General features: G+C 30.5%; 3 protein-coding genes across 3 annotated transcripts; 2 read left to right on the forward strand and 1 right to left on the reverse strand.

Annotated features, from left to right (window-relative positions):
- Positions 1-5,251: 5,251 nt before the first annotated feature.
- On the forward strand, positions 5,252-5,551 carry OCT59_027767 (uncharacterized protein; the record flags this gene model as incomplete). The annotated part of the gene is made up of 1 exon (XM_066137216.1): positions 5,252-5,551. The coding sequence occupies one exon, from the start codon at positions 5,252-5,254 to the stop codon at positions 5,549-5,551; it is 300 nt and encodes a 99-aa protein (XP_065993626.1).
- A 1,536-nt stretch (positions 5,552-7,087) lies between these two features.
- OCT59_027768 (uncharacterized protein) lies at positions 7,088-7,771 on the forward strand (the record flags this gene model as incomplete). Its single annotated transcript, XM_066137217.1, has 1 exon — positions 7,088-7,771. The coding sequence occupies one exon, from the start codon at positions 7,088-7,090 to the stop codon at positions 7,769-7,771; it is 684 nt and encodes a 227-aa protein (XP_065993627.1).
- Positions 7,772-8,337: 566 nt separating this feature from the next.
- Positions 8,338-8,568, reverse strand: OCT59_027769 (uncharacterized protein; the record flags this gene model as incomplete). The annotated part of the gene is made up of 1 exon (XM_066137218.1): positions 8,338-8,568. One exon carries the CDS (start codon positions 8,566-8,568, stop codon positions 8,338-8,340), a length of 231 nt encoding a protein of 76 aa, XP_065993628.1.
- Between the last annotated feature and the right edge of the window lie 3,560 nt (positions 8,569-12,128).

The raw sequence follows: 12,128 nt of genomic DNA on the forward strand, positions 1-12,128 counted from the left end.
AATAATAATAGGTGTCACAATTGTGGACAACAAGGACATTTTGCTAGAGAATGTACAAACGAGAAAGTGAAGTTAAATCGAGATATACCAAACGTTGGAGATTTTGATCCATTCGAACAATTTGTAAATTCAAGTGTACCAATTAATTGGGGACAAATGATGAATGAAAGACCAGAAGTAAGGAAGAAATTATTAAATGGTTTGAGATATTGACTACACTCGGGGGAATTGAAGAATATTAATCAGAAAGAAGAAAATCACAAGCAACAAGATGTAATATAATAATTGAAGGAAAAATGATTAGAGCATCAGTTGATACAGGAGCAGGACCTTCAGTAATAACGAATGAACTGAGAAAAGAATTAAATATACCAATAACGAGGAAAAGTAATGTCGTATTAACAATAGCAGATGGAAATAACATAGCTTCATTAGGAAGAGTGGAAATTAGAATAGAAATTGATGAAAATTTAGAAATACCTTTAGAGTTCGAAGTAATTGACTCGAGAAGAAAAGATTTGATATTAGGAACTGATTTATTAAGATATGGGATAATAAATATGAAAGAAGGTCTGTTAACAATAGAATGGGATAATGGAATATATGAAATACCAATTGATTTTAGAGGAAAGAAAAATGTTGAATTTGAGGAGTCAGAGAATAGGGGTGAATTTAATGAAGATCCAAAGAATATAGATGATATAGATGGCAATTCTAGTGAAGAGTCAGAGGGTGAAGATGAATATGAGGAGATGGAAAAAGAAGAGTTGTTGTCGATTGTAAAAACTGATAGAGAAAAGAGAGATGAGGAAAAATGAATGGTCTTGGCTTTCTGAATGAAGGAGAGACGGTAAAGATGCTAAATGAGAGCAAAGAAGAAAAATTTGAAAAGAAAACACATCTGGGAGAAATGAGCGATGAGGAGAGAATAGCATTTAAAAAATTGATAAGGGAATATGAAGATATATTTGAATATGACGAAGAGAAACTGGGAAGGATAAATACAGTTAAACATGAGATAATAATTGAAGAAAATCAAGGACCAATAGCACAAAAGAGATATAAAGAAACTGATGAAAAAGGAAAGTTTATAAAGAAAGAAATTGAACAATTGTTAAAGATGGGGAAGATAAGAGAATCATGGAGTAATTGGGCATCTCCAGTAACATTAGCAGGAAAGAAAACTGGAAATTATAGATTTTGTATAGATTATAGAAAGCTAAATAATGTGACAAAGTCAGATGAATATCCTTTACCCCGGATAGACGAATTGTTAGAAAAATTTAGAAAGGGAAGTTGGTTCACAAGTTTGGACTTAGTAGCGGGATATCATCAAGTGGAAATGGCAGAAGAAGATAAAGAGAAAACAGCATTCATTTGTTCACAAGGATTATATGAATACAATGTTATGCCATTTGGATTGAAGAATGCACCAGGAACATTTCAGAGATTAATGGATAAAATATTAAAGGAATATATAGGAGAATTTGTTACAGTGTATTTAGATGATATAATGATTTATTCAGAAGATTTTGAGGGACATATAGAACATGTAGATAAAGTACTGAGTAAATTGAGAGAGAATAATATGATTGTAAAGTTGAAGAAATGTCAGTTTGGATTGAGAAATATAAATTTCTTAGGGCATATAGTAGGAAGAGATGGATTGCGACCGGATAAAGAGAAAGTTGAGAAGATAGAAAATATGAGGAGGCCGAAAACTGTTACAGAAGTAAGATCATTTTTAGGATTATATTCATATTATAGGAGATTTATAAAAGGTTTTTCGAAAATAGCAAAACCTTTGCTTAACTTAACGAGAAAGAATGAAAAGTTTGAATGGAAAGAAGAACAACAAAAAGCATTTGACGTATTGAGGACAAAATTGACAGAAAATCCAATTTTAGTATATCCGGACTTCAGTAGAGAATTTATATTAATAACTGATGGATCTAAGATAGGATTAGGAGCAGTGTTAGCTCAAATGAATGAAGAAAATAAAGAGGTTGTAATAGCTTACGCAAGTAGGAGTACAGTTGGGGCAGAAAAGAATTATCCACCAACAGAATTGGAATGCTTAGCAGTATTTTGGGGAATACAACATTTTCAGAAATATTTGGTAGGAAGGAAATTTATAGTGATAACAGATCACGCAGCATTAAAAGGATTAACAGATGGAAAGGAACAAACGGGAAGGAGAGCAAGATGGGTAATGAAATTACAACAATTTGACTTTAAAATAGTACATAGAAGTGGAAAGAAAATTAAAAATGCAGATGGATTATCAAGACTGAGATTTAAAGAAAAAGAAACAGAAAGGAACGAGAATCAAGAAATAACAAAAATAGAAAGTAATAAGGGGAAATTGAGATATATCAAATTTAGGAATAAATGGTATAATGCTAAAAGATTTAAAGGAAGATGGGATGATGAAAAATATTTTACCGATAAAGAAGCAATACTTTTGAATTTGGAGGAAAAGACAGAAAAAGAATTATTAGAGAAATTGGGAAGAGAAAATAAGCCACAAGTTATTATAATCGACGGAGTGGATGGATTAGGAAAAACAAGTATAGTACAAAATTTAATTAAAGAGTGGGAAAAACAAGGATTAAAAGTAAGATTTAATACATTCAAAAGGAGAAGAAAAGACAAAGGTGAATTTTATGAATCAAAGTTAGAAACAGAATGGAAATTTAGAAAGGAAGTAGTAGAACAAATAAACAGAAGAATGTTAGAATATGATGGAGATACAGATATAATAATTCTAGACAAATCGCCATATTGCGAATATTATTATCAGAAGACGAAAAGTTTCAACAGAGGATTAATTATTCCACATGGGAACTATGAGATGGAAAAAGAAATATTCAGATTAAAAGAAACAATAGATGAATCAATAGTGATATTTTTGGAAAAAGATGGCAATGTATGTTGAAAAAATTATATTGGAAGAGAAACGAAGAAAATGGAGAAATCGTCATACCCAACATTAAAGAAAAACGAATATTTGGACATGGTTAAAATGTTTAAGGAAAACCAGGATGTATACAAAGATACCAAAAGATACAGTCAAATTGAAGTTAGGAACGACGATAGTAGTTGGAGAAAAGTATATAAGGAGTTAGAAAAACACCAAAGAGCTTAGAATTATATTTTCAAAATGGTATTAGTAAATCGTTATGAGAATTGGTTTCTTACATATCGAGTAAAGGTCGACAAGATATGGAAAGTAACTATAAAAGAAGAAGGGAACAAAACAATTATCCGTTTAAGGATTGAAGAGGGAGAAAACTTCATACTAGTAGATGTACACATTATAATAAGACTAAAAGAGAAAAAGGTGAAATTAATTATGGAAGATAAAGACAATATGATAATAGAAGAAAGATTAATGGAAAAAGGATTAGGATGGGTACGATCTAAATTGATTATAGGAAATGAAAAATATATAAGAAGGATAGAAATACCAAGGATCAAAAATAAATCGAGAGATAAAAATTAAAAAATATATATGGAACAGTTATCACGACGCTTTATTTTTACAATACCTTAATTTTTACAACACTTCAACCCTTTACAACATTTCAACCTTTTACAACACTTTAGCTTTTAGAATTACAACATAGACATGGAAGAGGAAGAATATAATAAGATAGCGAGAAATATCAACAATGAACGGGAATATGAAATTATAGGAGGATTAATTTACAAAATAAAAGATGGGAAAAGACTAAGAGTGATAAGAAAATACGAATTTGAAGGATTAATGTACATAGCTCACGATCATGAATTATCAGGACATTTTGGAATAGATGCAACGTATAATAGGATCAAAGATAAATATTATTGGAAAGGAATGAGAAAAGATGTGGAAGCTTATGTCAAATCATGTAATAATTGTCAGAGAAGAGGGAAACCAATAGGAAAACATGAACTGAATGTAATCAAAGTTATAGAACCATTTTATCAAATTGGGATTGATGTAGTGGGACCATTACCAGTAACAAAGAGAAATAATAGATATATAGTTACAGCGATGGATTATTTTACAAAATGGCCTGAAGCAAAGGCATTGGAAACAGCAGATGCTAAGGAAATTGCAAGATTTATTTATGAAGATATAATATGTAGGCATGGATGTCCAAAGAAGATATTGAGTGATAGAGGAAGTCATTTCAATAATAAATTAGTGAAATCATTAATGGAGGAATTTCAGATAAAACATAACTTTTCGACGCCTTATCATCCAAAAACTAATGGGTTAATAGAAAGATTTAATAAGACATTATGTGAATCATTAGCAAAGCTAAGTAATATCGAAGATTGGGATTTGAAAGTACCAGGAGTATTGTTCGCGTATCGAACTAAAAGGAATGATTCAACGAAAATGGAACCAGGATATTTAATATATGGGAGACAAATGAAGACATTATTAGATTTAGAAGATAAGGAAATTACCATGGCAGAGAGAGTTAATGAGTTGATCGAAGGATTACCAAACATTAGGAATCAAGCTAAAGAAAATGTCAGGAAATCTCAGGAAAAACAAAAATCGTACCATGATAAAAAGAATAGAATAAAGCAGAAATTACAAATCAAAGATAAAGTACTATATTATGACGTAGCAAAAGAGAAACAATGGTCTGAAAAGTTAGAAGAAAAATGGAAAGGACCTTATTATGTACATGAGATAATTTCTAAAGGATCATACAGAATTAAAACTATGGAAGGGAAGATATTGAAAACACCAGTAAATGGTGAATTACTGAAAGAATATATTGATAGGACAAATTTTGAAGTAATAGTTCGAATTTGATGGGACTCAAATTTTAGGTGGGGGGCAAACTGTAGCCATAGATACTGAAGTAATCGCATAATATGGAGGAATAATATGGAATAAAAGATCAAACGATAGAAAGTCACATGATTGGATAAAATTAACCGGAAAGGATAAACTTTTAGGAGAAGGAATGATCTACATGATGTAATGTTTATTAAATGATTAACGGAGAACCAATAGATCAAGTAGGGAGTTGATCGATGTGGTTTAGCAACCAGTTTATCAAGTTCAACAATAGGAACAATTAGGAGGAGTAATCATAAGCCACAAATGATAAATCATATAAAAAGGAAGGATAGCAAATTAAAGGAACAAAAAAATAGGAACATGTAAAATATTGATGAACTGCAGCCGCAGTAGAAGAATAGCTAACGAGACGCAGTAGAAAAGATAGCACAGCCACAAAAGATGGATCTTTACGATATAATATTTGAAAGATTATTTTATTTTAAAGAAAAGATAGCACAGCCACAAAAGATGGATCTTTACGATATAATATTTGAAAGATTATTTTATTTTAAAGAAAAGATAGCACAGCCACAAAAGATGGATCTTTACGATATAATATTTGAAAGATTATCTTATTTTAAAGAAAAGATAGCACAGCCACAAAAGATGGATCTTTACGATATAATATTTGAAAGATTATTTTATTTTAAAGAAAAGATAGCACAGCCACAAAAGATGGATTATATCTTTACGACATAATATTTGAAAGATTATTTTGAAGAAAAGATAGCGTATTAAAATAGTATAACATATTAGAAAAGATAATATATAAATAGCATATAAGATAGCGCATAAAAGGGAACACATAACATAAAATATTAGAAAGAAATAAGAAGTAAGAAAAGAAAGAATAAGAAAGTTGGTTTAAATAGGAGCGGAATGGGAGGTGAATTCCACAGTCGTCAGATACGATGTAAAACTTTAAGTAAATTAGTTAGTTGTGAATTTTATGAAGAATAAATAAAATACCTTTTATATGAAAATTAATTGTTTCGATTGTTTTTGTTACTATTTTCTTATGATGAAAAAGTAATTTTGTTCAATTAACTGTTAGTAAAGCGTAATGTTATTTTAAAGGTAATAGGTTCGCCCTAAACTTTATTGTAATGTTCGCTTAATTAATTTTAATTGGATAAATTCATGGTGAATTTAATGTCATAGCAAGAATTATGAAATGAATAAAATATAAACTTTCGTAAAGAGAACTATCGTAAATTTGAAAGAAGAGAAAGGATGAAATATCGTGGCGAGAGCTATCGCAATTTGAAAGTTAAGTAGTAATAAAACTAAACCAAGCAAGAATATTAATGTTTCGTGGAGAACGAATATACGTTAAAGCAGGGAAGCTTGTTTACCGCCGGGTGGCAGACGGGGGTGACAACGTCATTATAAATGGAAAATTTATCGTTCCTCTCTTCTTCCTGTCATGATATTTATCAGTTGGATATTTCTCACCTGTTTTCTTTGGTTTCGGCTTCACTTAAGAATTATGGATAGTCTTCTTAAACTGACCTTTTTTTGTTCGATTAATAGGTTTATTAACCTATTTCCTTCTTGGCCTGGTTAGATTACTTTTTTTTTTTAATTTTGTTTGTTTGGGTCATTTGTTTGATTTGTAGTTGTGTAATTATTTAAGGCGTGTGGTATTTCTTAGTTTGCCATCCCCTTCTATATGATCTATAGTTTTATTTTATAATTCTCCCTTCTTTATTATTTTGCTTTATTTACAACTATTTTATTTTCTTTTTGCTTTTCTTCGTTAAGAATTTTCTGTAGGTAATATTTTTCTGGTTTTTCTAACCTTTTTGTAGCTTTTGCTTTTATTACCTTTTATTGGTTTTGTTAGTTTCAGTTTCTTTTTATAAGAAACTATTTAGTCACCTCACAGTGATTTTATATTAATCTGGAGGATGTAGTGCCTTTATTAATGATTGTTTATAGTTTTTTTTAGAGCTTTAACCTTCGTTTTGTTTTGTACTATGAGATTATTCTTTATTTCTTTATTTGTTTTTTTTTTTGAATTTATATTTCTTTTTGATTTGTATATTTCTATAAAAATAAATAAAAAACGTCATAAAGACCATTTGCATAACAGTAAAAGGATAAAATTAAAAACTAAAACAACTCTCTCCCGTTACTCTTATAACAATATTGTTACAAAAGAAATTTTGATATATCCATATATTGTTTATACCTATAATTATTTCTTCTCTTTTTTTTCTCTTGCTCAGGCCGATGACCTCTTCCTACGACTTCTCAACCTTGAGTTGGGAAGAAGTTTTTTTTAAACTTCACGAGGTTGAGGACCTCTGCGCTAAGTGTATTCTCAAACAAAAAACTTTATTAGCCCATTTCAACTCTCTTTCTGATAGCTCTTCCGCTAAATCATGTGTTTACTTGGCTTTTGGCCCTCTCCACCAACTAGACGACTCTCTTTTTGAACAAAAATGCCTTCTATACTTACGTTTAGACTTTCTTTCGTTTACTGCAAATTCAAAAAATGATATCACAATTCTCTCTGCTAACGATCATCCATCATATGATGATTCAGTAAATAATGATCCATCTCCTCTTCCATTAACTGTTTGGACTTCTAACCATGAGGCTAATCCTAATGTTATCTTAGATTTATGCATCCCTTCTTTACAACGTACCAATCATTTTTCAGTTGCTATATTTGGCGCACTCCTAAATTTCTTTGTAAATACTGACGTCTTTTCTATGATTTCCCTGCATCTTTCAAATGTGCACAGAAATTTAAAAAGAATTTATTTTTTACACGTTTGGTCTTGTCCTCTTCTACAATACGTTGTCACCCCCGTCTGCCACCCGGCGGTAAACAAGGTTCCCTGCTTCTGTTATATGTGCTCTCAGCGAAACATTAACATTCTTGCTTGGTTTAGTTTTATTACTACTTAACTTTCAAATTGCGATAGCTCTCGCCACGATATTTCATCCATTATCTTCTTTCAAAATACGATAGTTCTCTTTACAAAAGTTTATATTTTATTCATTTCATAATTCTTGTTATGACATTAAATTCACCATGAATTTGTCCAATTAAAATTAATTAAGCGAACATTACAGTAAAGTTTAGGGCGAACCTATTACCTTTAAAATAACATTACGCTTTACTAACAATTAATTAAACAAAATTACTTTTTCATCATAAGAAAATAGTAACAAAAACAATCGAAACAATTAATTTTCATATAAAGGGTATTTTATTTATTCTTCATAAAATTCACAATTAACTAATTTACTTAAAGTTTTACATCGTATCTGACGACTGTGGAATTCACCTCCCATCCCGCTCCTATTTAAACCAACTTTCTTATTCTTTCTTTTCCTACTTCTTATTTCTTTCTAATATTTTATATGTTATCTTTTATGCGCTATCTTATATGCTATTTTATATGTTATCTTTTCTAATATGTTATACTATTTTAATATGCTATCTTTTCTTTAAAATAATCTTTCGCATATTATGTCGTAAAGATATAATCCATCTTTTGTGGCTGTGCTATCTTTTCTTTAAAATGAAATAATCTTTCAAATATTATATCGTAAAGATCCATCTTTTGTGGCTGTGCTATCTTTTCTTTAAAATAAAATAATCTTTCAAATATTATATCGTAAAGATCCATCTTTTGTGGCTGTGCTATCTTTTCTTTAAAATAAAATAATCTTTCAAATATTATATCATAAAGATCCATCTTTTGTGGCTGTGCTATCTTTTCTACTGCGTCTCGTCAGCTATTCTTCTACTGCGGCTGCAGTTCATCAATATTTTACATGTTCCTATTTTTTTTGTTCCTTTAATTCGCTATCCTTCCTTTTTATATGATTTATCATTTGTGGCTTATGATTACTCCTCCTAATTGTTCCTATTGTTGAACTTGATAAACTTGTTGCTAAGCCACATCGATCAACTCCCCACTTGATCTATTGGTTCTCCGTTAATCATTTAATAAACATTACATCATGTAGATCATTCCTTCTCCTAAAAGTTTATCCTTTCCGGTTAATTTCATCCAATCATGTGACTTTCTATCGTTTGATCTTTTATTCCATATTATTCCTCCATATTATACGATTACTTCAGTATCTATGGCTACAACGTACATCAGTTTGACTCTTGTCACGTCCTCTCCGATCTGTTGATTTATTTCAAAAAATTTTTTCTGATTCTTCTATAATTACTCCTCATATTTCAGTGACGTTTGACACTGCTGATAGTGATATTAGCGCTCTTCCAGGACCGGGAAAACCTATAATGGAGGTCACTGTAGTACCCGGCACACTAGTAAAATCCATTGAATTTTTTATATATACAATTTTTAATGAAGCCAAAATGTGTGGATTAAACTTATCTGTTTAAGTTTAGAGTTAAATGCATGATTTATACACTCAATTTAGATTTTTATATATTCTGTGTAACACAAAAAGGTGGTTCGCATAATTAGTAAATTTTTTAAAAAGTGGTTCGCGTTATTATAAAATTTTTTTCGGAAAATTTAATGATCTCAGTTAATATTGATATTAAAAGAATAATTTATGATTCATTTTATTTTTCAGACATTTCTGTATGATTTGTTAGATTTTTAGTTTAATTACTTAAGAAAAATTTTTATTAATTTGGGCAAAACCATCATTTTACTATTGTCCGGTGACCTTTATTATAAGTTTTCCCAGTCCTGCTCTTCCTCCAGTCTCTTCTCTGAATTATATACCTGTAGCTTCCTTACCTCCAGCTTCTGCTTCAGCCCTCTGTTATGATAATGTATAGTGATCTTCTTACACTTTCACGTTGCATACTGTTCTGAATGGATAGATACAACCTACTCAAAATGTTAGATCTAATCGCTTATATTTTATTCAACGAGGCAATTGTTACTTCCTTTTAGATCCTACTTCTGATTTGAATAATTGTTATACAATTCATACCAATTCTCCTCTTCTTTCAACTGTTGATCCGTTTTAATTTATATTAGACTGACCTTCACCTAATTTTAAATTTATTTTATCAAAATTTTTAACCTTTTTCTTTTACCGTTAGAATCGTATTTCTTTTCGTACTCAGCACAAATATTTTAATAGGTTACGTCAACTTTTGCTTATACAACGAGTAACTTCTCTTGCTCATTGATCGTCCTCTCATCAAAATAATAGACGAACTCATACTTTTATTTAATTTCAATATCAGCAATCTTACTTTTACCTTAGCTTTTATTTTAGTTGCCCACATTGCAAGACTCCAGCTACTTATATTATGTTCCGTTTTTGTCATGCTTGTCATATTTATGACAAGAAACTTATCTAAACTCCACCTTTCCCATCTTCTTCTCCTTTCACCTTACCTTGTAAGTGTATATCTGAAAGACAAAATGATGGTTTTTATAAAACTGTGACTTTTCAACGCCTAGAAACTTTTTACCACAAATCTTATGCTTTCTATGATGTTCTTAAATACGATAATGGCTTGCTTACAACTTGAACTCTTATCACATATTCTGCTCATGAATCCATATCTCATCCTACGAAGAAACAACTTGTCTGTCAACATTGTCATGAAGTTCTCCTCTCGGGCTGATTCAAATTTTACAGCATGTTGTTCATCCTGATTTCTTAAACTCTTCAATGTGGATGGCTACTAAGGAACGTGCTGTTGTCATTTCACCTTCCTTCTACAATTTGACTATATCTACTACTGATTACTCAATTATCCTGAGTATACATAATTTAATCTTCTCGCACCTTGATATTTCCTTCTGTTTGGAAGAACGCTCCGCTCCCACCACTTCTCTATTGCGTCTGTATCCTCTCGCTTCATAAGTTTTATCTAAAAAGTGGTTTTAAATCCCTCCTCTATAGTTATATGCCACTTTATAACTGACAAACCCAATTCTGGTTCCTTTATCAGTTTGAACTGCCCTATTATTATCAATCATAAAGATTTTAAAGCTTTTGGCTTTAATTGTTTCATTGTTGATATAGTCTGAAGAATACTTTCGAATAGTGCTTCCTTTTATGTACTTTCTTATAATTTCCTTTGGTTAATAATTTTCAAGCACAACACCTCTTCAGTATCATGGAAACATCTCTGTAAAGCTATCTAATCTGTTATTATCAGATCAACCTTCTCTTCGACTTTTTTACATCTTTGAAATAGTAATACATGCTTTTCCTTCAAACTTGGCCGTGTCAAACTTTATGATACTTTATTGTTAATAGATATTTGCGCATCTTGGTTTGATTCACATATTTATCCTGCTCCTTCTGATTTTTAAACACCGTGAAAATTACCTGCTAATTTTGTCTATTCTGCATTTTTATTGTGCTAATTGCACTGGCTTCTTATTAATTACTTTTACCCAATTTTCTTCCTTATTACCTTTCTTTATGCTTATTTTAAAGCTCCTCTAATTCTCTTCTTTTGTATTTTATGAATATTAATTTTATCATTCATTCATTCTGTATCAGAAATTTACATACAGCGCTATGATGATTGATGAATTTATCCTATTGAATTACAAAATTTTACATTTTATGTCAAACAGAATTTACACATAAAACTTTGGTTAAAAATAAATTTGGCTAACTCTGCTAGTGAACATCACGTAACTCTTTTACCGTTTCCTTTTCTACCATTTCTTCTCATCATCATAATTCTTCTTTGGCGACAGTTTTTCAGAATTCCTGGATTTCTTGGATATCCTCTTCTATAATCTGGGGTGAATCTTAGATCTTGCACTTGGATTTTCTACGCCGCTTAACAGTTTAAGCTCTTAGAGTCTCTTTCTAGTAACAGACTGGATTTTTGGATGTTGGATAGTTGACTCACACTGGCCTTCAGGTAAAGTTAGGATATGCGACTTTGTAATAGTTTAGTTTTTCTTTCTTTAATTTTATTTTAGTTTAGATTTCTTTACTTGTGTGAGTCGTGAAGCTATTCTTTTTATTTTTTTATTAGTTTATTTTCTTATTTTTGTAATATTGTTCGATCTTTAAATTTTTGAAGTTAAATATGAATAAAAGATAAAGTCATAAGACTGTTTGCACAGTAAAAGGATAAAACCAAGGGCTGATAACCTTAGTGCAGTCGTTAAAGTGGTACTTCCTCATATAGCCTAAGTAAAATAAGGTCACAGGTTCAATTCTGCCGATCACAAAAATAAAACGAATTTTACTGCAAACGCTACAACTAATAGCGTGAAGGTACAGGGATTAGTGTAATTGGATTGTTTTATGGTGAATTAGTATGTATGGTTAGGCT

Source organism: Rhizophagus irregularis, chromosome 7 (genome assembly GCF_026210795.1).
Source record: "Rhizophagus irregularis chromosome 7, complete sequence".
NCBI classification, from domain to species: domain Eukaryota; kingdom Fungi; phylum Glomeromycota; class Glomeromycetes; order Glomerales; family Glomeraceae; genus Rhizophagus; species Rhizophagus irregularis.